Source organism: Poecilia reticulata, linkage group LG4 (genome assembly GCF_000633615.1).
Source record: "Poecilia reticulata strain Guanapo linkage group LG4, Guppy_female_1.0+MT, whole genome shotgun sequence".
In the NCBI taxonomy this organism is placed as follows: domain Eukaryota; kingdom Metazoa; phylum Chordata; class Actinopteri; order Cyprinodontiformes; family Poeciliidae; genus Poecilia; species Poecilia reticulata.
The window spans coordinates 18,173,839-18,199,953 of record NC_024334.1 but is presented as its reverse complement, the minus strand read 5'-3'; the positions used below and the strand labels follow the sequence as shown (position 1 = coordinate 18,199,953).

General features: G+C 37.0%; 2 protein-coding genes across 9 annotated transcripts; one reads left to right on the top strand and one right to left on the bottom strand.

The window, feature by feature from the left end:
• The first annotated feature begins 1,034 nt into the window (after positions 1-1,034).
• Positions 1,035-21,680, top strand: LOC103463884 (AP-1 complex subunit sigma-2). Of its 8 annotated transcripts, XM_008407570.2 has the most exons (8): positions 1,036-1,150; positions 2,907-3,085; positions 4,831-4,939; positions 5,625-5,762; positions 6,743-6,773; positions 12,982-13,044; positions 16,824-16,832; positions 17,865-17,948. In XM_008407570.2, the coding sequence occupies exons 1-6, from the start codon at positions 1,094-1,096 to the stop codon at positions 13,032-13,034; spliced, it is 567 nt and encodes a 188-aa protein (XP_008405792.1). In that variant the 5' UTR covers positions 1,036-1,093; the 3' UTR covers positions 13,035-13,044; positions 16,824-16,832; positions 17,865-17,948. The 8 variants fall into 8 exon arrangements, with proteins under 8 accessions (XP_008405789.1, XP_008405787.1, XP_008405792.1 ...); XM_008407567.2 differs by lacking the exon at positions 12,982-13,044 and having other exon boundaries at positions 1,035-1,150; positions 17,865-19,931; XM_008407568.2 differs by lacking the exons at positions 16,824-16,832; positions 17,865-17,948 and adding an exon at positions 14,313-14,827 and having other exon boundaries at positions 1,037-1,150.
• On the bottom strand, positions 21,606-25,104 carry LOC103463882 (synapse-associated protein 1). Its single transcript, XM_017304465.1, has 9 exons — positions 24,765-25,104; positions 24,543-24,661; positions 24,386-24,452; positions 23,789-23,862; positions 23,554-23,693; positions 23,313-23,434; positions 22,219-22,271; positions 21,983-22,112; positions 21,606-21,884 (listed from the first exon to the last, which is right to left on the bottom strand). Exons 1-9 carry the CDS (start codon positions 24,955-24,957, stop codon positions 21,757-21,759), a joined length of 1,026 nt encoding a protein of 341 aa, XP_017159954.1. The 5' UTR covers positions 24,958-25,104; the 3' UTR covers positions 21,606-21,756.
• Between the last annotated feature and the right edge of the window lie 1,011 nt (positions 25,105-26,115).

The following is a 26,115-nucleotide window of genomic DNA, read 5'->3' as shown; positions in this document are numbered from 1 at the left end:
ATTTTTTGTCATTAGATTGGAAACTTTGTGCCTTTTTTTTTTTTACATAGGTGTCCACAAAAAGTTGTTCATGATCTTTTTACAAAATGTTTTTTTTATTATTATTTGTTTTAAAACATCAAAATAGACATGAAACAGTAGCTATTTAAAAATGACAAATTTCTAAATACATATCCAAAATTATAATTGTAAATGTTTTAGTTTTTTTCAGTGCGTCATGTAACATTTGTGGCATGTTTTATTTAGCTGAACTGAGAGCCAAAAAGGCTCTTTGGATGGTAAAAGTGGCAGCCCACACAGCTCTAGACTCATAAGGGACGGATAAATAAAACCTTCAAGGTAACAACTGTGTGCTTAAATAATAGTTTATGGGTCACATCAAAAGTAGTTTTTATCTGTATATGTTTTTAATGCTATGAATGTCAAAAAGTGCAAGGTGTATGAATATTGCGCTAAATAATCTCAGATGTTGATTGTTTTTATTGAGGCCAATTTAGGGAACTAATCTATCTAATTGGAGATCAGAGTTATCAGCATTCAAACACATCATTCTTGTACAGGAAAAGATCCAAATTTTCAAAGCAGTCAGTGAACTAATCTTTATTAGGGCAATAAATGTTTCTCTTCTGACATCGGTTTTTAATTGCTTTTTACTGTTCCACTTATATTTGTCACAGATTATTGTATTATTGTATAGAAAATTGTAGATTTGAGGAAGGTTGGATCTGAGATTCACCCATTCACAATAGATTCCAAGCTGACCTAAATACTGGTCGATGCAGACCTGATTCTCGTTTCTTTCCCTTTAATATATGCTTAATTAAAATGTCATTGTCAGTGTCCTACATTAAATAAGCATTACTTTCGTTAAACGTAGTAAAATCAAAGTATCCCCGGCGTTTTTGGTTTGAAATTTGATGCTTTTAAGTCGCAAAGTCGTGATTTGATTGCTGTCAGAAGCATCCAATAAGATTTAGAGTATTGAATTGAAGCGCTTAAAAGGTGGGCACTGTCGACACGTATTAGCCAATCACAGCCATCACCAGTTTGTTGGTAGCCAATCGGAAGCGAGGTTTCACCTGCCTGTGGGTATATGGTGGAAGTGAGGCTGCTCATCTCTTCAGACGGAAATACAGTGCAGTTATTCATGGTGAGTCGCTTTAAAGCTGTGTTGTTGGAATGTGAAATTAAAATGGCTTAAAATTATGGGTGGAATGTCGTGTTTTAGACGGTGTGTCTGACGTGAAAACTTGCTAGTGCTAACCGGAGAATAACGGCGTTTAATGGTACTTCCGCTCCGCTGTGTTCATAACGGTATGATGATGTTTAACCAACTGGTGATAATTGACCGAATAGTTTGGCAGCTAGAAGGACTTTGTCATAGAAACACCGTGAATGTGCCATGTTTATTTTAGGGGTTATTATCTTAACTGTTTAGGTAAAGATTAAATCTATACTAAAACAGCGTTGTGAAAACGGTATAAACAGTAACCTGGTGTGACAGTTTTTATAATAGATATGTTTTTACTTTTTTATAGCGGGTTACTCTTTTGTACAAGAAAAATATATTTTTTTAATTAATGAATTAATTAATTTAGGTCACATTAGTTATTGATCTCTCTGCTTCTCCTGGTGGCTGTAGTTGCCTCCAGAGACGTCACTACAATTGAATATACGGGTGGTTTTGCCCCAAGGTCTAGGTTTTTTTGGGGTTTTTTTACACATTTTCCAGGGGGTTTTTTTCTCCTGTTTTTTGTTTCTCTCTGAACTGTAAACGTTTCAAATTAACAAGCAGATTTTTTTTCCAGACAAAGATACAATGAGTAAAGACAAAAAGCAATTTGCAAATGATTCATTAAGTAAAAAATGCACACAAAAAATTTTTAAAAAATCAGGAACAGTTGGGGAAACAAAGTCATTGGCATGTGTCAGTCTGGAGAGAGTCCATTATCTACAGAGCATGGGAGAATGTTAAACTTCCCCAGGAGGGGATTACGCAAATTACTCCAAGAATTCATTTAAGAAAGATTCCCAAATTCTTGATGGGAGTTGTTGCCAATGGGCAATTAGTGATTAGTTTTGCAAAAATACTTGCAATTGGATAGCAAGTGAGTTTTAATTAGGTTTTTTATACAGGGCCAGGTTGGTTTGGATACGTTTTTTTTTTTCTATCAGAAAGTGAAAACATGGTTTGAAAAATAAATGTTGTATATTTAAGCAGATTATTTTTGTCTGATATCAGAACTTGTTTCTGATCTTAAATATTGTGACACAAAAACCAAAACAAAGACATTTGTAAGGGGGGAAATACTTTTTCACAACTCCATTATGATGAAATTTTAATGTATTTATTTTAATACTTAAACTAATGAAAAAAATGTGTCTTGATTCATTACACACTGATTAATATATTGTTTTTCCAATTTTTTTGTTTGGATCACAGCTCAACCCCCCTCAACCCCAATAAATTTAGGTTAATAGAAAACAAGAATACATGAGGTCAATAAAATTATTTTTAATACAGAAATGCTATGTTGTAGCTTTTCAAAGGCTTGATTGAAAATACTTTGTTTTTAATCAGTTTTATAAATAACTTGCTCATTTTTAATACTTAATTCAATCTAGTATTATTTACATTAATCCATAGTCTTTATGTAATTTTTAGTGAAATATAGAATTATGGATTGGCATCTTAAACATAACAGTCCATGTCGACGTTCTTCATTTGGCATAACTTGTCAGAACCAGAATGGCTTCATTCTCCTTCACATAAAAAGAATTGGCTCCTTTTTTTTTTTTTTTTTTTTACGTTTATTGTTGTATTGAGCGACTGTGTCTCCTTGCCACCCACTCCTTCCTCTCATCTTTTCATTCACTTCTCTTGTTTTGTCATCCCTTCATTTCAGATGCAGTTCATGCTTCTGTTCAGTCGTCAAGGCAAGCTCCGGCTGCAGAAATGGTACGTGCCTCTGTCTGACAAAGAGAAAAAGAAGATCACCAGAGAGCTGGTGCAGACCGTCCTGGCCCGGAAGCCTAAAATGTGCAGCTTTCTGGAGTGGAGAGACCTAAAGATTGTTTATAAGAGGTGGGTGGTGATTAGGGCTTGTCCAAGAACACTGATCTTATCTGAACCTTCTTTGACTAATTGGTTATGTGGTTCGGTCGGGTGGATCAGGAATGGCTGCCAGCAATGAGATAAAACCATCATGAATAGACTACAAGTAGGAGGAGTATCAATTTTCCCCTCATTATATCCTGTTGCTGTGCCAACGGACGAGCAGGCAGACTATTGGTGAGACTGGGTGGCCCAGCCTCAACAGATTAACATGGGACCGAAGGTGCCTAAGCAGACAGGTTTATTTACAAGCTGTAGTTAAGTAATGAAAAGGTTGTTTTTTGTTTTTTTTTTGTCACCACTGTTTTTCTGGACTGCCAACTTTTCTTATTAAAGTAGCTCAAACTCAGTCAGACTGGATGGAGTGTGTCTGTGAACACCAGTTTTTAAGTCTCGCCTCAGATTCTCGATTCAAGTTTGTTTCCTGAATACGCACGGAGTGAAATGAAAGGGAAAAGCAGGTTTTGATCCCTTATGAGTAAGGTTGAACCTGCATTGAAAGATTAAGGACGTATGAAACATGTTGGCTGTATTTCTACATTTACATAAATATATTATAAATTAATGCAGTACAGTCACCGAAGTGGACTTGAAATACGACAAAACTAATTTCCAGGTGACTTTCCAGCAAGATATAGGAGCTTGTTTTAACTAAATAATCCCTTGATACTGATTTAAAAAGTACTAGCAGACATTTTTGGCAGACTTTTTTTTTTTTTAAACGTAATGTAATCTGCCAGTGGGACTCATACTTTTCATCAATTTTAGGTAAGTTTTGACTTAAAACAAGCTCTCATGTCTTTGTGAAAAGTTACTTGTGAGTTAGTTTTGTTTTATTTCAGGCTTACTAAGATGTTTGCACCAGAAACTACACAAAAACTTGGTAGTATTTTGTGTTTTTGCACTGGCATGTCTCCTTTGTCTTCATAATGTTTGTCTGGATTAATGCTGAGATTACATTACGCACAGCTGGACTATATTTAGTAATTAGCTCCTTCAGGGAATCAGCAGTATATTGTTACTAAAGCTAAACGTTTAAGGACATAAATCTTTATAAGAATTATTTTTATGAAGTAAAGCATCCTATTTATCATGTATTTTTTAATGCAATGACTTGCAAAATAGAGAAGTAATGAAGTGCACAAGGAAAACCCCCACAGAGTTGAATAAATGACAGGAAACGTACAAGCAAGAAACTGCCTTTTTGTTTCTGTAAAGCAGGCAACACCTTTATTCTTGTCTGAAACCAACTCTGCAGACCGTCGTCCCTCGCCGCCTCTTGCTCGCCCCGCCCTGTGGCTGGAGGGGACCAGCTGACCAGCTTCTTTATTAGCCAATCATCACATGCTTAAAGAGAGCCTCTGGGATTATCGGGGATAAGGATCTGTGGCAGGGGCTTAACTGATTCAGCATCCTCCTCTGGCTCCTGGTGTTTTAATGAACACGCTGCGCACAATAAGCAGCCATCTTTAATAACGGCCGAGGACTCCTCTCTCAGCAGTATTTAAGTGCAGAGGGAAACCGTACTGTATATCACTTCTGTGTTGCGTGTAAACTCATCTCTTCCTACCAGGTGCTGCACTATGTCAAGAACATATTGAAAGTTTACCCTTTACTACTGTACTGATGTTGTAATGATGATTGTGATTCTAAATATTGTGTTTTTATGGTAAAAGAGGTTTATTTGAGCGCTTTGTGTTCTTGTTGTGTTGTAGATATGCCAGCCTGTATTTCTGCTGTGCCATAGAGGACCAGGACAATGAGCTCATCACACTGGAAATCATCCACAGATACGTGGAGCTGCTGGATAAATACTTTGGCAGTGTGCGTTTGAATCTCTTGCTCAGTTTCCATTCATGTTGTAATGTTTTTAGCCCCAGATATCTGGGAAAATTGACACATTTTAATGTGTTTTGGCCTTTCAGCCACACAAAAACTTTGTTTGACATCATTAAAAATGATTACTTATAAAAGTTCCGACCAAATGGGGATTTAAGAAAACTTCGTGTTTGTGTGTGTGCATGGGAAAATGGATATTTGAGGTCCTGCGCACTGCAGTCTGCAACAAACAAAGAACCAATATATTATCCACATACTTGTTTGACACCAATCGACATCATCTTTGGTTTTATTCACTTCCTATTCTAACACAATTCTTAAAAGTAGTTTGATCTATATGTCCACACACACAAACCTCCTGGTGCTGTGTTTAATTTAAGTTTTAAGTCGTTTTAAAGCAATCTGATTGGCTAAGAGGTGTTAGCTTTGCGTTACACTGCCCTCTATTGGTTTGGCATATTTAAAACAAAGTTCACGAACCCTCTCATTTGTGCGGGTTCACGTGGACAAAGTCTCTTTTGAAACCGATCCCATGCGTACAATGTTATTTTTAAACAACATAGATATTTATTTTTATAAAGACGCAGCTACGTCTGTAAAAGGCCTAAGGCTGCCACCAGTTGAGCTTAGCAATGACCACAGCGTGTACTGTGTACATTTACTTTTTCAGGTTTGTGAGCTTGACATTATTTTCAACTTTGAGAAGGCCTACTTCATTCTGGATGAGTTCTTGCTGGGCGGTGAGGCTCAGGAAACGTCCAAGAAGAACGTCCTGAAGGCCATCGAGCAGGCGGACCTACTGCAGGAGGTAAGACCTGCACTCACTGGTAAAGCAGTAATTATTATAATTAACATTTTAGCTTATTTCCATTTCATTTTTTTACATAAGTGACAAATAAAATGCATATTTTACATTATAGCATTGCTGCATTTTAATAATGGTTAAATTGGTGAGAAATTTGGTTATTAATGACGATAGTAATAATAGGTCTTGTTTATAAATGATAATCTCCTTTTTATAGTTTTTGCTTTTTCATTAGATTTGAATATAAATTTTAAGTGTTTGTCAATCGAATAAAATGAACAAGCTTTTAAAACGATGACGGAAGTGTTACAGGTCACTAACTCACTGTGAAAGGCTGTAAATGTTGGTGAATGGGAGTCGGTGTGTGTGTATAATGGTTTCTTGTTATAATCATTTATTCTGTCTAGAAAAACTGACTTGGTGTCAAGATTGAAAATTCACTTTCCTACGTGACATCAGACAGGATTTTGTCCTAAAACAAGTGCAGTTGGAGTTGTGTGTGCTGAAGCACATTACTGTCTTCGTTAGTTTTGTTGTTGAGAAGCCATGTAGTTTTGAAAAGACTATCTAGAAGTGCTCTGCCACCACTTTGTCTGCAGGATATCCATTTTTAAAATCTTAGAGGAAGTCACAAATATGGCAATGTATATCATCCAAACAAAAACAGTAAATTTGGGCTTTGACTTTTTTTATAAAATCTAACAATCTTTGTACATGGTCAGTGAGTGCAAAGGCATAGAAATACCCCACATTTATAACCAAACAAATGTATATGGTGGTGTAAATACACCACCACATATCTGCTGTAAGTTGTGGTTAAATTCTTTCTGGTTCTTAAATATTTCCTCATTTTATTTTTTGTAATTTGTCTTGTCATGCTCTTCAGTGTGCTATATGTTTCTTGCATTTAGGTCGCTTCATCTCGATTGAAACTGACATGTTTCTCTCTGTGCTTGTGTATTCTTTGCTGTTGTGATTTACAGAATATAGACTTTCAGATGCGTCTGTTTGCAGGTACAGTTTGTTAAACTCAATGTAGGCCTTCCTGTAGTCTTAGCTCGGTAGCCCTAGATAGACTATAGCCATCAGAATTAACACACCAGCAATGGACAAATTTGACACCTGGATTATGACATAAAAATGAGTTTCTGGTGTGTTATCTGCTTCATACTGACCTCATAGCAAAGCTTATATGTCTGATGGAGTCACAGATTTCAAAGGGCAAATATCATCATAGCTTAAGGCCAAAAAAAAAACCTACAAATCTTGTAAATATGAAACGTAAATAAATTAAAGTTGGTATAATAATTAAAATTTAGCACTAGCTTGAAATTGTATTGCACCAAAACATATTTTGGTTAATATTACTCACAGTTGGAATAATCAAGTTGACTGAAATGACAGACTGCGTTCTTGGAACATTTTGCCAGATGCATTACTGTAGTGTAGCAAAGCCCTGGTAAGTAAGGCATATTCTGATTACATGTTATTTAAAAAGTGACACTTTCAGCTGCTTCTATTCACTCCCACTACGTTTTACACATTAACAGGATAACTTTGGTAGTAGAGTTATCCTGGTGTCGCAGTAGATTGTTAGAGACATCACCAAATAAATAAATGAATAAACTTGTGTTTGAGCAGGTGGTTTTGGGTCAGGGTATGTTATAATTACCATGGAGTTCAGTGTTCACACCTAAAGTCATCACTCTTCACAATATTTTTTATTTTTTTTTGGTGAAGTTCTTGTTTGCCTTTAGCTTGGGTGTCTTTAAAAAAAATAAAAATACAGTTCTCCCTAAATGCAAGTGAAACTAAAAAAAGGTAAACATGATGATATATGCCCTTTAAATGTTAACTCTGTAGCATGATGGAGCTTTTGTTCACATGTTTAGAGGGCACCAGTAGGTTAACATCCATAGTAGTTCTGGGATCAAGGTTTCACATATTACTACAAGAAAACTCTAAGTGGACAATCCAACTTCACTGTGATAAGGGACAAGCATATTTAGCACAAACATTGGGAAAATTTGTGTTTTCTTTGTAAATGGTGGCTCATTTGTGGGTTGAGTAAAGTACATGGGTTGCACCCAAATAAATTTGCCAAATCCTTTCTGACAATCCTAAACACCATATTCTGCTTTTTGACTCTTGTTTGGTGTTCTTTAAGGGACTCGATGATTGAAGTTTGAAGAAATAAGACATATTCAAAAGCTTATTCAGGGGACTCAGTGGTGCGTGGGAGAACTATACACAACCACAACAGCATGACGCCTCTTCCTCCTGCTGGTAACCAGCTTGGTCACACACTGCTGTAGTACGTAATGCATTTCTTTAACCAGAATTTGTGGGAAACGACCAGCTTGGTTGTGTTCATCATTTTGAGATGAACAGCATTCCAGAGTTTGTCCCACCAGTGTTCAATGGGGATCAGGCCAGAACAAAACTGTATCCAATGTATTTCATCTTCTCCACTCACAAATCCTAGATGTAGTGGTGCAGGGATGGTACCAGGCCAAGGCGGATGTTGCGGAGAAGTGATTTGATTGACAACAGAGTGAATTCGTTGATTGGTCTATGAATTTACGTCACTGTAAAAGTGAATGTTGTATTTAAGGAATGGCACATTCATCGTCAACTGGATGGGGCAACCTACAATAAACAAATGTACTAAGATATTTTGGAGAAAATGGTCGCCCAACGGTACACACATAAATGACATCTTCGGAGCATCGACCTCGGCTCCTGACGCTCACAGCCCACTCACATTCCCATATTTACACCCACGAAGAGGCCCAATGGAGACGCACCAAACTTTGCAACAGCTGAACCAGACATTAACTCACTGGAGTGAGACCTTACAATGGAGCAGGGGCTTTGGAGGGTAGTTTGGTGCTTTATAGACAATTTCAGACAGATTCAACTGACTGTCCATTAATAAATGGACACATTAATAAATGGACTAAGTTTTGGATATTAATGGACTTATTATTTAAGTCGGACAGAGAAAAGAGAGATTTGAAGCAGGAGGGAAGGGAGACAACCGTAGAAGCGCTCATGGAAACGATTTGCCAAGAAAATATCACACACTACTTGATATTTGCCGCAGGTCGTCTTTGGTCATGGAAGTTCCTAATCGGCGCTCAATGTATCTGTAACACCAAATGTCCACAGATCACCGATTCAAGCTCATGACCAGAGATTTTCTTTCACGACAAGAGATTTTGGCTAAGACGTCTGATAATCACCAAACATGAACCCTGCTTAGCAGTGGAGAAATGGAATTGCTAATGGTTGCAGTATTTCATGTCAATATCACTCTGCACAGAGATTGCCTCAAGTGATGACGAGCCTTGTTTTTTCCAGTGAGAGAGATGCTGCCTCATAGCATCACACTGCCTCCACCAATAAGATGTTTGGCAAGGTCAAGGTGGATTTGACAAGCTTTTCATGAGCCTAACCCACATACTCAACTCGACTGCACAAATGCATTTTGCAAAGAAATTATGGCACCATTTAGGGTGAAATATCCAACGGTTTAAAATTTATTGCCAAGAAGCATTGCTACGACAAAGACGTGGTTGATAAAACCCAATTTACAATGAATGTAACCAGTTAGGCAGCAGGCTGATGGGTTTGCTGTATGTCTTTCCTCAACATTTGGTGAGAGAGCGCTCCAAAAGGCCCCAGCTAATGAGTTCTTGGAAGGGAAATCGGGTCACTGCTGACCAGCCCATTAACATCCACCAGAGAAAAGCAGTGTTATTTAGAGAGAACACAGGGATGCTCTTTTTCTTTATACACTGTGACGAAATGCTACACGGGTTTGGCTTTTTGGTGACAGAACCCCACAATATGTTACTGGCTTAAAATATACCAATAATGCACAAACATCCTCCTGGTAGACTGCACATGAATTAAAGATGTCCATCTTTAGTCATTTATCTTGAACCAATTCTATCTCATGGTGAAAGTAATTGTACATTAAAGTATAAAAACTGGGGGCATCAAAATATCTCCAATTTTACAAAGTGGACCAAATTCAACTATGAATTTGGTCCACTTTGTGAGGCACTTTGTGAGTGTGAGGCAGTTGCTGCCAGGCAAGTCCAAAATGCCAGAGGACATAATGGTGAAGCAGTCTGTGTGTTTCCAGACAGCTGGGCTGTCTGTGCACAGACTGTCCTCTGATCCTTAGAGAGTTGTGGTAAGTTCTTCCTCAGCTCTTTCCCTTTTAGTGTATACAGTAGATCAGTGGGATGGTGTGTGATATTGGCAGACATGGCGTGAAAACAAGATGTCCATTTTAATCACCCCGAGAGGAGCAGAAAAAAATTGATCGGCTCAATTCTGTATTTATAGAGCCAGAGTGAAGACTGGGGAAGTTTGCCAAATGAGGAGATCTTGTAAAGCCTATCTGTGCCTCCATCCATTTAATTGGTAACTAGACTGGTGAAGTCAGTCAGCCAGCATGGGTTTTTGCAACTCTGCGTGCCGTGAACTTCTTGATTGCATGCATCTCTGTCAGTCTGACTGTCTCTTACCTCTGAGCAAAACGTACATCAGCACTAAAAGGGTTATAGCTGGCATGAACACGGCTATACATTTTTCCATACACACACGCAGCCCTACTAACGGAGATTAAAATATAATCCAACACTTTTCGGCTATAGACAATCTTTTTGTAGTTTACTTTTGAAGAAGAGTTGAAAATCAGATAAATTGGAATGTTAAATTATATAAATGTTGGTTTTTAAATGTGGAGCTGTGGAGACCAGGGTTGATCTTTATACTGACGGCAGCAAATAAAATTGGTTAGCTTTCTGATTATTAAACAGGAAAATGATGTTGAAACTACTTATATTTATGACATATTATGTTTTGGTCTGAGATTTACTATTTTACTTTTGATCCTCAAAATCTGCAACATCAAATTATAGAATTAAAAAGATGGACCTGTTCATTTTCTTTCCACTGCACATTCTCATTTCCTGCTTATTTTTAAGGGTCTCTGTTGCCCATGTTTGAACTTTCTGGACCAATACATTTTTAAAAAGGTCATACTTTATCTATTTGTTTTGCAGCCACTGAATTTAAAAATAAAAAAAATTAAAAACTTTTTCTTAGAAATCATAAAAATGAGGATAGTAAATAATGAACTTTGGTGCATTCAAGCTGCTTGGCTGGCAATGACGTTGGCCCCAGCATACTTTTTTCTGGCAGCAGAGTCTAGAACAGGGGTCACCAACTCTAGTCCTCGAGGGCTACCATCCTGCAACTTTTAGATTCACCTCTGCTCCAAAATGTCTGGATTCCCTCACCAGCATGCATTCCTCTCTGCAATAGGCTGGAAACTAGCAGCTTATTTGAACCAGGTGTGTTTGAGCAGAGACGCATCTAAAAGTTGCAGGATGGTAGCCCTCGAGGACTGGAGTTGGTGACCCCTGGTCTAGAATGTCAACTTACTGGTAAAAAGATGGTTGTGTGAGGCTGAGCGATGCCAGCTAGAAATGGTTGAACTCACCTATACTCTTCAACATCATGAAACTTGAACTGGTGATGACCATGCCACACTTGACTATACCTTTACCCTTGCAAAGCTGGTGACATTTGTCCAGTTCAAATATGTTTTGTGTATTTAAAAGACTTAGGACTTTGTCCCCCCAGTGGCATTTTGTTGGAAGGTGTTATAGGCCTATGGATACTGGGTGGGGCTTTAAGGTTAAAGGACCTCAGCATAAAATCCAGCTGGTCTCAATGCATGTTGGGCTCCACCTTGTCCCCGCTGCTGTCTGTGGCATTCGTGGCCCAGAATCGGGTGGCGAGGACTGTGTCTGGTTTGGAAACTTCAGAATCTTGTCATTGCTTTTTCCAAACGATATGATTTTTGTTGGTCTCTTAAGAGCCAAACTTTCAGAGTGCATGAGGAAAATTCACAGTGAAGCTGCCAAATGAGAGTTGACTCCTCATGGCCTATGTCTGAAGGCATGGATCTCTAACGGAACCAAGGAAAAAAGGCCTGGGGGTCAGTAACTACATGAAGCAGAAAAGTTTAGGTGTTTTGTTCATTGATGATGGTGGGATGAAGATGAAAAGATGAATTGGGGCCTTGTCTGCAGTAATAGAGGCACTGCTGCTGTCATTGCGATAAAAGAGCTGAGCCAAAAAGTAAAGCTCTCGATTTGCAGGACTGTCTATCCTCCGACCTCTAATTACGGTCCTGAGATATGAATTACAGCACAAAGAACAGGAGCAGTTTCCTTCTCAAAGATACTGAGAGGAACTCAGATTAGAGCTGCTGCCCCACCACATTAAAAGGAGTCATTTGATATAGATTAAGCATCTGATCAAGAAGTTCAGAGTTATATCAGCTGCCCAATGATCATACACCCTGGAAAGAAGTGAACCAGCGTCAAAACCCTGAAGTCCTTGAAGTAGAACATTAAGTTGCCTATCTCATTCTGCACCATTACAAAATTGAGCTCTTTACTGGGTTAAACATTATATAAAACCTGAAAACAAAAATCTATAATGCAATAAAGAACCTAACTCATTTATCTATAAATTGTTTTTATTGTGGTGCCTCCTCTTGTTATGGTTGTTGTATAATCAAAGCAGCAATCAGACCACATTAAAAGAAGACCTCCTGTGGCGAAGTTGCTGCAAGTTATACAAGAGGAAAACAATTTAACTAGCAATCTGCTTGACAGCACAGCGTAGTAATCAGGGTACACAGCTGGTGTTCTTAAAGCACTTCTATTACAATGAAGTTGTATAAGACAAAAAAAAAACAGAGGAGAAATCAGAATATAAGCCCTGCATGGCTAAAACAGTGCAGGGGCAGTTGGGGCTTATTTTGGACCCGTTGCCTTGTGTTTCTAGGCATTAGTAAGGACATAGCCCAGTAATTAGAAAACATACCACAGAGGATTTGGTGTAAGCTATTTTGATAGGGGCTGTAATGAAATTTTTTCTCAAGACCTGACCCTTCCTTTGCTGCCAGCGGGCAGATATTCTTTAGGATTAATGAAGACTGTGAGCAGACACCTGAGAGAGATTGAGAAGAGATGAACGGGGCGTAGATGTTAAAGTGGTCCACACTTGATCCCTTTTTTTTTTCTTTTTTTTTTTTTTTTCCTTGAGCACATTCCCTAGACGAGTTGTAGAGTAGGTTGGTAGATTTGATCAAACGGTCTTTGTCCTTATGGAAATGTTTGCCTCACAGGTGTGATGGTCCCAAATATGGCGTCAGAAGCCTCTGGTCTTTTCCAGAATTAGGCCAGCTAAGGTGAATACTTTGTGTCTGTGGGTATAGGTTGTCTGTACCACTAGAGTCTGTAGGTTTTTGTTATTTTATTTTGTATGTCTTTTACAGTTTAAGAATATGTCTGTATCTCAGTTTCTAGTGCCATCCCTGGTAACTTGGTAGTGGTGTCTTCACGGTTGACAGTGTACAGTTGTGTTGTGAACAAAAATCTGTCTTTCTGTGTATTTTTTGTTTATGTTGCCATCATTACTGCCACTTTCCACTGCTCACATTTGGGTTGCCTTTGTATAACGGACCCACTCACTGATGGAGTTAAAGCATTGCAAACTACAAAATGTTCATAATGTCTGATTTCATGGAAATGACTTGCGTTGCAAATATATTACAATATTAACTTCTTCCCATTTTGTCAGATTACAACCAAAGGCTTCAATGTAATTAATCTGGACTTCTATAGAAATATACGTCATCAGGACAACTGTTGAGTTGAGTCTTGTACAAAGTGATTTTTCCATGATATATTGTTTGTTGTAGAGTCAGTTATTGCATAATATTGAATGCAGTGTCTGTAAAAAGTATTCACACACCTTAGAAGTTTTAGCCTTTACATTTTTTGTAGACAAATTAACGATGATCAACAAAATTTGGCTTTTTTTTATTGCAAACATAAATTGTGAAATTGAACACTGATTTCTACCAAATGACAAAAAGGTTCACATAAAATAAGTGCATAAATATTCACCCCCCTTAAAAATGCCTGACCCAATTGAATAAAGGTCTAGCCAATTGGTGTTGGTCTTACACTGAGTGGAATGTAGAGTAGTGACTGTAGTATAAAGACAAGGGTCAAAGTTCACCTTACAACAGAACATGTATTCTAAACAGACCAGTTAAGATTAAGACTTTCTATTTTTTTTGTTTTGTTTTTACTCTACATCACAATTCATCACTACTTACTCTCAGGCTGTTACATTGAATCCCATTAAAACACATTAAAACATAAAGGTTGTGGTTGTAACCTGACAAACGTTTAAGCAACAAGAAAACATTTGTTAGGATTAAAGCTAAGCTAAGGTACCCCACTTTACCCTGAAACGTATCATGTAGACGAGGATATTGTGTGACACCTTTGTCTAAATGGATAATTTAATATGAAGGAAACAATGAAGTCGTTAAATGCTGCATTTTGCCTGCTGCTCCTTGTCCTGCATGTCCTGCTGCTGAGGAGCAGAGTGTGAACGCGGTGGAGGCTGTTACCACTGAGTGTTGTCTTGTTTTCTCTCCCTCAGCCCTGTCATGAGTACTTTAATGTGCCTGTGTACTGATTGGCTACCATCTGCTGCTGCTGCCGCTGCCGCTGCTGTCCGCTCTGCATGCTGCGCTTCTCAGTGCCTGGCACCTTTCTTTCTGGCCTCTGAGCACCTGACGTTATGTTCGGGGGTGTATCGTCGGTCTCACTTTCAATTCCACTCGAAACATGACAGCCGGGCTAAAGTGTTGTCCAGGAAGTAAACCACAACTAAAATTCAGTGGTGGATTTTTTTTTTTTAACTGCTCCTCTGGAACAAGAAAACATCACTCTTAAATTGAGCTAATATATTAATGTAGCTATTACAATTGTTTGTTTGATGCAATATTGCATGTCTGTCAAAGGTCTGCTAAATTTTGTATAATATTTTTCTTTCTATATGTGGCACATTTGTGTATTTTTCTTGCTGTAAAGAACAAAGTTTGCATCTTGTGTCGTCATAATCCATTGTCTTTTTTTTTTTTTTTTAATGAAGCTCAATTTCCTTTTATTAGACATTTTTGCTCCATCTTTTTCTTTTTGAGAAGCTCTGACTAAAAATCTAAGTGAAATTCCTGGTTAATTAACAGGCGACATTCTTGGAACAAGAAGACGTGTTTCACACTCATTGATTTTTGGTTAAATAGGACACGTTAGCTCAGTGAGTCACGGGAGTCGCTTGTTCTGCCCGCCTGCGCAGCTCCCCGTCACTCCGTAGGGAAACACTGCCCCCTGTTGGAGATACGGCAGCACGGCCATGAAGGGAGTTCTGTGTTTCGGTCTTCTATTTGCTCTCAGGACCGGAGTGTTTGCATTTATAGAAAAATATTTAAAAAATGAATACATAACATCTCACTGTGTACGGTCATGTTTGCATTTATAGAAAAATATTTAAAAAATGAATAAATAACACCTCGCTGTGTACGGTCATGCCAACTCTGAAGCTACTTAAACACAGACTGGAGGTTAACGTTAGTTATTTTATGCACAGATGTAGTGTTTTTTTGTTTGTTTTTTTGGTTCACAGAAGATTGTTTTTTTTGTCAGATTTTAATTCATGTTATCCATATGAATATAAAACAAGTTATTAATTTACATGTTTTGGGGTTTTTTTCTGTCAGACTTGTTGCCATGCCTAGAAGTTGTGTAACATTAAAATAAGTCTGAGACAATAGCAAAGACTAGCAATAATCTAGATTCTTCTGTTTCACATTACTTATTTTCTTATTTTAAAACACATTTTTTAAAAATCGCTAATCAGATGTGAATAGATATGCAATTTCCACTCTTAAGGTAAGTGTTTATAGATTAATTATATTAAAATTTATTTTGCACTATATAAAAGTTTTGGATAAATCAAGCACCACTTATTCTCAACAGAAAAGTGTAATAACAAACGTAACAATCATAATTGGACCATTATGATGAGTTGAGTGATGCAATAATTGATTTTAAAAGTATATATAAAAAAATCACATATTTGTGACCATTAAGTGAGTTTGTTTTTTTTTCTAACTTTTAATTTAAAATTTGTGATGCCATGAAACACATTTATTAAACACTCAGGAAGATGTTTACAAACATAGTCATATTTTTTTGTTGGGTGTTGGAAAGAAACTCAGTTGTGCCAAACATTGTGTAAAATATCCATACTACTTAAACTTTTTAAAAACATTTTTATGAGATTGCATATTTTATCTGCACTTTATGTGAAAGACCAACTTGAACTTTGGTCCATTCCAACAAAAAGGTGTTGACAGAGCTACATGTAACTCTTTATATCATCCAGTGAGGCTCCAAGTAATATTTGACCACAATGCTAAAGAATTAATGTTTTAAACTGTATAAGTATTTAAAAAATACATATTTTATGTAATGTATACAAAGCATTATCAGAAAAATACCAGCAATAGTCAAAGGAATATGTTTTGTAAAAATTTACTTTTTTTTGTCTTTTGATTGCAAAGTATGCATCTATTCAAAAGAATTATTTTCAATTGAAAATTTTGTGTTCCTTTTGTGCAAAACCAGTTTGATAACTTTATGTTGAAACCTAAAAATAACAAAAAATAAAAGTGCTTTTCTTTCATTAAAAAAAATCAAACTATTTTTGATAAGCCAAGCTCAATCAGCTCATTGGTTTCATGTAGTTTGTTTAGCTGGACCAAAGTCCAAAATGGCTGTCTGGGTTGTAACGTTAGCTGACGCCTGGTCTGACGCATAAAATCCAAGATAGAATTTAGTGACGTTTGTAGTTCTAGTCTGATGCAATGTGGAAAAGACTTAAGAGGCATAAGCATACAACATGCTGTAAAAAAATACATTAAGAAAAGTTCTTGTGTAACATGCTTCTCCATGGTGTAAAGTTTGAGCTTTCTTCTCTCAAAGTGTAATGTTTTTACAGATGTATCCCAGTTGAAATGTTAGATCCTTGTTCTGTGTGAAGTCAATTTTCTGTCTCACTGCTCTGATGAACTTCCTCTCTTTACCTTTGTGCTGAACGCTGGTTTAGGACGCCAAAGTAAGTGTCTCTCCTTCTCCTTCTTCCACAAACTGATCCGTACGAGCCCGAGAGCACAGCTCTGCAGAGTCACAGTAACCTCTGACTTCGACGTTTCAAAACATGAACAATCGAGAATAAAAAAAAGACGGGCCCAATTTTAGGAAACATTTTACTGCTACGCACGATGACACGAACGCCAACCTGTAAGATGGGTATTTGTTGCATGTTCTTGGTTTTAGTTATGGCAGAAATGTGACTCAACATGTCGGAAAGCTAAACAGAGAAAAATTACAATATTTCAACATGTAGAGTTCTTAAATAAACACTGATTAGAAAAATATTAAGAGACATGCATAAACTAATGAGAAGTTAATCCAGCCCAAAACAGGGGTGAAATGAAATAGAAAAGTCGACTTTTAAATCACAAAACAGTCTTAAAGGGGCAGTATTATATATTTTCCAGGCACATAGTGCCGTTTTATAGCACAAGTAACTAAATTACCTTTTAATTATAAAAATTCTGTATATATCCAACATAACTTAAAAGAAGTTCAACTTTGCAAATTAACACCATGAAATGAGCCTCTGTCTCTTTAAGAAGCTCCTACTTTTTTCGACACTCCACTTTCATATGCTCCCCTTTTACGCATTTAAAATCGTTTTACACCTTTAAAATTGTTCTTGGGAGATTCAAGGATTCCTCAAACATGCACAAAATAATCAAAGCAATGCTCCAGGTATGTTTTTGATGAGAAGAATAAATTTATAACATGTAGAGCTAAAAAAAAAAGTTAATTTCACATAATACTGCCCCTTTAACACAGATCAGAAACTTCTGAAACTCCCTTACTTGCTTACTTGGTGACATTTTGGTAGCAGTACCTGCAAGGATGTGGTGAATTTAGAAGCGCTTCTTTTTTGCACAGCAGCAAATAAAATAGATAGGATCCGTTTATTGTAACATGAGAAACCGTGTAAAAGTTCAAGAGGTCAGAACGTCTCTGCAGGGCGCCGTGGTTTCAGTGTTTTCTTACCGCTCTCCCCCTACAGGATGCAGAGACCCCTCGCAGCGTGCTGGAGGAAATTGGACTCACATAAACACTTTCTCCATCATCATCATCATCCTCATCATCACGCTTTGACCTCAGATCCCTGTCCTGTTCTGGCTACTGTTCTTCATAGACCTGATAACTGATTCACCCTCCAGCTAACGCAATCACACATTCTGACTGTGAAGTCATATCTAGCAGTTACTGCTTTCTTTTTGTTTTTTTTTCTTTCTTTCTCAGTTCTTTCAGTGCGCAGTGTATTCATATACGGGGGGGGAAAACTGCAATTTATTATGCTTTTTATGTTTTGTTCTTAAATAAGGGAATATATTGTGTCATGTTATATAAAGGGAAGTCTAAAGTATTGCATTAGAACCAAAGAGTAAGAGCTCATCATTGGGAGGTTGTCAATAGCCGATAAGTTTTAAACTGAAGATTTGTGTGAATTAAAACACACTCACTGTGATCACCCAACAACGCGTCACTGTTCAGTCCGGAATAAATGCTGTAATAACTTTGTTTACAAGCTCATGCCGTTCTGATCTGTCAAATTTTGGCTTTACAAAAATGGTAGATTTACAGTCGAATGCCTTAAACCACTGACTAGTATTTATGTGAGGTTTTTTTTATGGCAACAATGTAGCAGGTAAACGCGCTGGGTTGGTTTTACTGCACGTAAAAGTGCAAGAATCAAGCCGACTGTTTTTCATTTCCATGTTTACAATTGTTTCAACTAAAAGTCAGAGACATGCAGCAACTGTTAACGCCGCCTGAAACAAGAACTATCCATCCATCCCTGGTTCATACTCACTTGTTCCTGTAGAGGGCTGGTGTCTAACTTTAGACCCCCACATTAATTTAGACATAATTTCCTACCTCACAGCTAATAAAAATATCTGGAACTAAATGTGGCAGCCAGTTGCCAATGATGCTCTAATGTGGTTTTGTAAGACGGATCAGGATGCCGTCAAAAAGTGAACTGATCCAAGTAACTTAATTCAAAAGTGAAACTTGTGTTTTATGTAGATTCTATAGACACTTAACGATGTTTAGTTTGATAGTGACAACTAAAAGCTAGCAGAAACTCCAAACTCATGCAAATCTTAAACATTATCTCAAATTAAAGTTAATGGAAAGTTGATTAAGAAAAAAATGTGGTAGAAAAAGGCAAACAAGCACCTGAGTGAATCCCCCCCCCCTTCTTCAAATTAAATGTTTGTGCAGAAACAAATTTTAATAATCAAAGTTCATAAAGATGCGGATGACTGAGTTTGTTGAGGGAAAGCTCGACTGGTCTGCTCAGAGCCACAACCTCAATCTGGAAGGACATTTTTCTGATTCATCAGAACAGAGTCTGCAAGTTTTGCCCAACATCAGTGTCCGACCTCACAAATAAGACCATTGGGGAAATAGTGAATTCCTCCTAAACTCAAAGCTTTCCTACAAATATTTGAAGCTGGTACTGCTTCTACCATATCTGATGCCAAACGAATCAATACTTTTGGCGGTATATTGAAATATTTTTCACTTTTGAACTGAACTACTAAAATTAATTATCATTTCAGATATTCCTGTTTGCTAAGTTGCACCTGTAAGCAGTAGAGTCCAAGAAAGCTGAATTGTGTACTGCCCATACTTTCTAAATGAAGAGAAATCTCACCGTAGGACTAAACGATGACACACTGTGGAAACTTCCTACTGACTGTGATCATAAAAATAATTTTTAAAAAAACCTTACGTGGTGAAACTTTGTTTATAAGAAGCAATAGAAACATAAACCTTCAGAGTTTTTATGCATTGAAACTGTCATTTTTAAACATTTGATCCGAAAAGTAAAAGCTTGACACATAAAATGCCTTGGACGCAGGACTGTACAAATTCCTTGTTATAAATGTGCATTCTTGTGTATGTCCTATTTTGATTTATATGCTGATAAAATCCAAATTGTGCTGTTTACATCTTTTCTATGCCTCCTGATGAGCGGTTTCTTGTCTAAAGAGTTTGTGTGACATAGAATCTGTGGCACTTTGTGTTGTTTACAGTGAAATAAAAGCCGTTCATTACCAGAGTCGTGTTTATTGCTCGGTGTGAAGCAACTTGAGATGCTTTCTTGTTGTGAGGGAGAACGATGCCGTCCTGAACAAGTTTACACTCAATCGTCTTTTTTTTGTTGTTTATCGATGACTTTTATAGGAGTGATAAAAAAGAAAATGTAATTTAAGGGGTTGATGGAATTTTTTTTTTTTTTTACAAAATTCATCGGATGGATTGTTCTATTGGTTATTCTGTCGATCAATTAGTCGGGTAAAAATAAATTAGTGGACTATGCAGATTTTTCTTTTAACACAATACTACATACTTGGAAATAAACTTAAAAAAAGAGGCAAACTAATTACTATAAAATTTCTGAAGAAACTTAAATGGGGCCTGCCAAAGTGTACCCATTGATTGGAACCCAGCGTTCTGGTGTTGAAAATTAGCGTCAATGCTAAAGTAAGCTACAATGTACTCAATAACATGTGGAGAGTCACAAGCATGTTAAGTAACATGGACCTACTCCATTCAGTATGTTAAAATGAGTGTTTAAGCTAAAATTAGCCAGAATGCTAATGTTAGCCTAAATTCTGCCAGTGGCATGTGGGCTATCACTAGCATGTTGTCTTACATTGACTTCCTCCATTCAGTGTGCTAAACATGGCTAATAAATAAAATAAAAATAGCTAAAAAGCTTATTTTAGGGAAAAGGCTAATGCTACTGTTTATGCTAATGTCAATGCTCTGTCTTCTAATTTTTTATTTAACAAAAGTAAAAATCAGATGTTTACTTTGTGGCACTTGGTTACCAGAAAAGGCGCTCATCTCTTAGCAACAGATTAACAAAATATATTGTCATTGTTTAAAAAAATACACAAGATTTCTTCTGCTCTTTTTATACTACTTATCTTATGCTACTTAAGAATTGTGTAGTGAATTTTGCAGAAAAGTCAAAATGTTTTTGTTTTTGTCATTGGTGGTGAATATATTTTAAAACATTCAACACAAAAGTAAAAATCGGATTTATAATTTGTGGCAGTTCATTACCAGAAAAAAACGCAGTAACACTTTATTTGAAGGGGGGTGAATAAGACTGTCATGACACTTTCATAAACATGACATAACACCTGTTATGAACATGAATAAGCCTTCATGAATATTTATAACTGTCAGAAAGCTTCATTCGGTAAATTAAGACACTTTTAATACAAAGTTGACATTGAAAATGTCTTTATGACAACTTGACATTAACCAAGAAATTATTACTGTTTAAACTTTACCTTTAATAACAAAGTTACCTAATTTTTAAAATGCAATCAGTAATACTTTTAGAACACATTTATATCAGTAATGATTTCTTGGTAAACATGAACATGAAACGTGAACATAATTTTTATTTTTTTGTCATTGGTGGTAAATAGAATATAAAAGACATTCAACACAAAAGTAAAAATCTGATATATTCTTCGTGGCAGTTTTCAGAAAAAAATGCTCATCTCTTAACACCAAATTATCAACAAGTAATATTGTTTATAAGACATAAGTTCTTTTGAAATACTGCTTATTCTGCTGACTCGTCCCAACTCGACTTTTTCCCCGCCAGGAAATTCTGGGTAAAACACCTCACAGAGTGTCTTCAGCGTTAGTCACTGCGACTCCATCAGAATACAAGCGGTTTCAGGTTGGAGATGAAAGGAGGAAACTGAAACGGCAACAACTTCCTGAGCTTTATTGTCCAAACGAGGTCAGGACTTTCTGATAGTCACGGCCTTACAAAGGACGTTAGCCGGTAAGTCTAGACTTCTTAGAGGATAACTAATGTGTTGGTCGTTCTCATCGTGATGCTGGTCAAGCCGTTATCACAGTTCCTCGTTAAGCAGCTCTTCGATCTCTCTGTCCCAGGTTTCATTGTGGATCTTGGTATCGGCCAACACGTCATACTCCTCCAGCTGCGCCTGCAGCTCTCTCTCCCACTCAGGAATGATCTCTGAACAAAAAAAAGACAGAAAAAAAAACCTGTAAAATAAACTCTAAGCAGAAATGGTCTAGAAATTTTTTGTGCTCTGGTTGAAGCCAAAAATTTACTGTGTTTTTTCGGTTCCATTTTGTCTAAAATCAGACTTTTGCGCATCTCCTCCTCATTAATCGTGGACGACGTTAAAGCATTAATCACAAACTCGGACATGGGCAGCCTGGTGGAGACCGTCCCTTCGACCTTCGCCGGCACAAACAAAATGTGGGATTAGTTGTATTTCATATAATTGTTTCCAAAGAAAAGCTTCGGCTATGTTCACGCTTTGAAAAAAAAAATTATGAATTACCTCATTCTGTGTGGGTTTTTGGGCAGTTGGGGAGCACGGATGTTTAACTGCACCTGGGAAAATGCGACATCAAACTGTGAGTGTTTTTGCTTTTTCAAAGTAACAAACATGCATGAGAAGGTGTTCTGGCCAGATGAGACTTAGAATATCACTTTCCAGATGGGAAGCTACATGGATGTCACCCTGAACACGTCACTCCAGTGGGACCGTTATGAAGTGGTTGTGCTTTCCTCCATTGATCGAGGAAAACGCAATAAAGGAGGAAAGCCTTTTAGCGACTAGGAAAGACAATTAACAGACACCCAGATCTGCAAGATCAAAGTATATTCACGTGTTTGAATTGTTTAGACCTTAAGTAAGTGAAAGGGAGAACAGGAAATGTTATTTGTTAAGGTGTGCGTCATAAGACAGGTATCCAAACGTTTTGTCACATGGGCCAAAATTGTCAAGTCAATGTGATTTGGGGGGTGAAAACAGAAAAAGAAAAAAAACTATAAAGAAAAAAAAAATATATATATATAGTGATTTTTTTGTTTTACCAACTCAATAATAAACTAGATGAGACTACATTAAACGAGTAAAGTAGTCCCACTTTTTGTTGGAAGGGGACGTGTGAATTTTTGTAGATCCAAAAAAGCGTGGTTATGCTGAATATACTGAATTTCTATTGTAAGACTTTAAACTTGTAATGAGTTCACTCTGACTGAAAATAAAAAGTATCCTTCTGCATCAGCAACCTGAATTAGCAATCGTGGGCCTCATAAAAATCAGTCCAGGGGCCGCAAATGGCCCCCCAAGGCCACACTTTGAACACCTCAAGGGTTGCTTTCGCTTTGGCTTTTACTCAGATTTGAGTGAGGGGTGATTACAAATGCACGCCACACTTCTCAGTTTTATTTGTTAAAAAACAAAAGGAAAGAGAAAAAACCCTCAAATGTCTAGTCTTAATGTAAAAACAATTACATTCAAGTTTAAGGAATATGTATTCCTTAAACTTGAATGGATTGATTCTGTTTTAAATGTTAACCAGTAAAAAAAAACAAACAAAAAAAAAAAAAAAAAAACTTAAAGCTGCACATGACGGCGGATTGTACCTGTCCGATCAGAATCCAGACATTTTGGGTCCCGCTGTAACGTCAGAGCTGTGAGCTGAGCCGATTGTTTAATCAAAGACACTCGATAGAAGTAATTCCTCCAGAAGTTTTCCTCCTTCAACCTAAACCCAAAAAGATATTAAGAAAATAAAGCATACTCCATTCACTTAGGTTTTTTCTTCTTCTTTGAAATAAAACACTCCAAATATTGAACAGTAGGCCACCAGTGAAGAATTCTCACTCTCTGGGGACCAGATGGAAGCGCATCTTCCTGAGGAGCTCGTCTTCCTCCAGCATTGCCAAGGCGACGGGATACGTTTGCTCAAAGTCGAAATGAAACTGCACACCAGCGGGAGGGTTTCGTAAAAAATTACTTTTGTTCTGCCGTCCATTGAAATCAAACAACAGGGTTACAGTTATTTTTTGTTTGTTTGTTTCATCACTACGATATACTGAAGTTTTATGGCGGTACTGACAGATGAGAGGGCTAAGATTTGCTCCTGTATGAGGTCCTCTTCATCGTAGCCGACCCACGGTGGCACAGGCACACCTACAAACAATACCTCTGTTATTTAGACTGTGAATACAGGCTCTACGAGCTACCATTTTTAATTCAAAAGGTACAACAACGGCCATATTCATTTAGCAACTCCAGTGAAGATGTGTGAAAAGCCATAGCGTAAATCCATCTTTTTTTGATGGATTTAGACCTTCATTGCTATAGTTGCTTAAATGGATACTAATGTTACTATTTTTTTGTTACTTGATACTTTCATTGCTACAGTTACTATTTTTCAGTAGGATTTCATACGAAAAAAGAGCGAGCTAAGCAAGGCTGGTGGCATCAACTAACTCACTCACTCACTCACTCACTCGCTCTTTGGTTACCAAGCAACAACCTGTAAACTTGAAGCAGCAACTTAACGTTTAGCCACCATGCCTCGTAGCTGCTTAAACACACACACACAAAACACGGCTTGGCGTGAAAACTGGCTAGAACAGGAAAGTTTACACTACCAGTTTGGTTGTATTTGAGATATTTACATATCTAACCACTAAAAGTGGCTACTTACCAATTTTTTTAGTTTCTCTCTCAAGAACAAACTTGTCCTGCTCTTTCTGAAAATCACCCAGGATGGTCTGAGGGCAGGAAGATAAATCGCAGGTTATTCCTCCAATTATTACAAACAAACAAACAAAAATCAAAGGACACACAGAACGAGTTCTCACCTTGTCTATAAACTCGTTTAGTTTGCTCTCCTCCATGCTTTTCTTGAGGCGTTGTGCCGTTTCTACAACAGACTCCGTCAGTTTCTTAGAAGCTTTGCTGGCAAAGTTAAATATGGAGTCTGCAAGGGGAAAAAAGGTAAAGCGTATTCAAGCTTACAGAAAAATAAACGAGCACATAAAAATAACCAGAGTAGAAAAGCCCTCTGCTATAAGCTAACTTACCACTTAAACTGTGAGTTTTTTGAAGAAGCTGGGATAGTTCAGTGTCTTTTTCGGCAATATTCATTTGTTTTTCTTCGTCATATTCCAACGGATTATCGTCCCTCCTCTTTTCACCAACAACACGCTGCCGTTTTTCTTTAACTTGATCATTTTCGTTTTCTTTACCCAGCCAGGCTCCCCAGTTCTTTAGCATATCTTTAAATTGAAGGTTCACAAAATAAACTCCCTCCCAGATAAACTTGTGACTCTTTTAGTTCCCCTATTGGAAGCTGACTGCGTCTGGTCGCTAACTTATTTCCGTGAAACGGATGGAAACGTTACCTGTATGGCAGGCCGTTGTGATATATAATTGTGTTTTTATACGTCAGTTATTAGCGTGCCTCCAAAGCATTAGGGGACTCTTTATGGACTAAAACCATAAGTCCATAAAACTTCTTAAAATGACAAACGTACACACTGTGGTGGATTTCAATGTGGCTTTCTACTCAGGGTGATACCCCACAGGTGGATGGCAGGGGGGGGGTAATAAGCAATCTCCTGCTACTTCATTTTCGTCTTGTTTTCTAGCAAACGTCAATTTGTTACATTGACGTTTGCTAGACGTTTGCTACATAGACCTTTGCTATAAGAAGTTTATTTAATATAAACTTCTTTATAAGTTTATATTATAAACTTATAAAGAATTGGGTAAGGAGGCTAAACCAGAACAAGCAAGCTGAAAAAAATAAACAAACAAAAAACTACAACCAAACTGTGGGGTATTCTTTTAATTAACCCGGTTACAATAAAATAATACAAAAAAATAATTTTAAAGCATCTATGAAAATGACTTTTTCTTCAGAGATTTAAGACTGTACTGTTCTTTTTCATGTTCAAGACTGTATTGGGGCCCACCATAGAAATGCTAATGTAATATTAAAGTATTAATATCGGTTATCAATTTGCCCACATTTTCATAGTTCACTTTTTAAGTCAACCTGGACAAAAATCTTTTACAAAAATCTATATTATAAACTTATAAAGAATTATATTTAATTTAATAAAAAAAATATTAAAACAGTCATAACAAAGTAGCAAGCTCACAAAGACAATAAAATATGTTTTTAGTTTATTCATCTTCAATCTATTTGATAGATTAACTCTCACTTTCCATTATCTTGTCCATGTGAGCGACAGGATCTTTGGCACAAGGCAGTCCCTGACATTTTCATCAATTAATTTCCTCAGAAGCATACTTTAGCAGGCTCCTTTTAATTTTCTTCAGAAATGTTCTGGTTAGTTATGTTCATAGAATAGAATAGAATAGAATAGAATAGAATAGAATAGAATAGAATAGAATAGAATAGAATAG

Bases quoted from the DNA above. Each gene is read 5' to 3' on its own strand.
- LOC103463884 (XM_008407565.2), top strand. From the start codon at position 1,094: ATGGTGGAAGTGAGGCTGCTCATCTCTTCAGACGGAAATACAGTGCAG. The intron at 1,151-2,906 runs GTGAGTCGCTTT...CCTTCATTTCAG, and splicing joins ATACAGTGCAGTTATTCATG to ATGCAGTTCATGCTTCTGTT. The intron at 3,086-4,830 runs GTGGGTGGTGAT...GTTGTGTTGTAG, and splicing joins CTAAAGATTGTTTATAAGAG to ATATGCCAGCCTGTATTTCT.
- LOC103463882 (XM_017304465.1), bottom strand. From the start codon at position 24,957: ATGCTAAAGAACTGGGGAGCCTGGCTGGGTAAAGAAAACGAAAATGAT. The intron at 24,662-24,764 runs GTAAGTTAGCTT...TTCCCCTTGCAG, and splicing joins AAAAACTCACAGTTTAAGTG to ACTCCATATTTAACTTTGCC. The intron at 22,113-22,218 runs GTAATTCATAAT...GTGCCGGCGAAG, and splicing joins AAAAACCCACACAGAATGAG to GTCGAAGGGACGGTCTCCAC.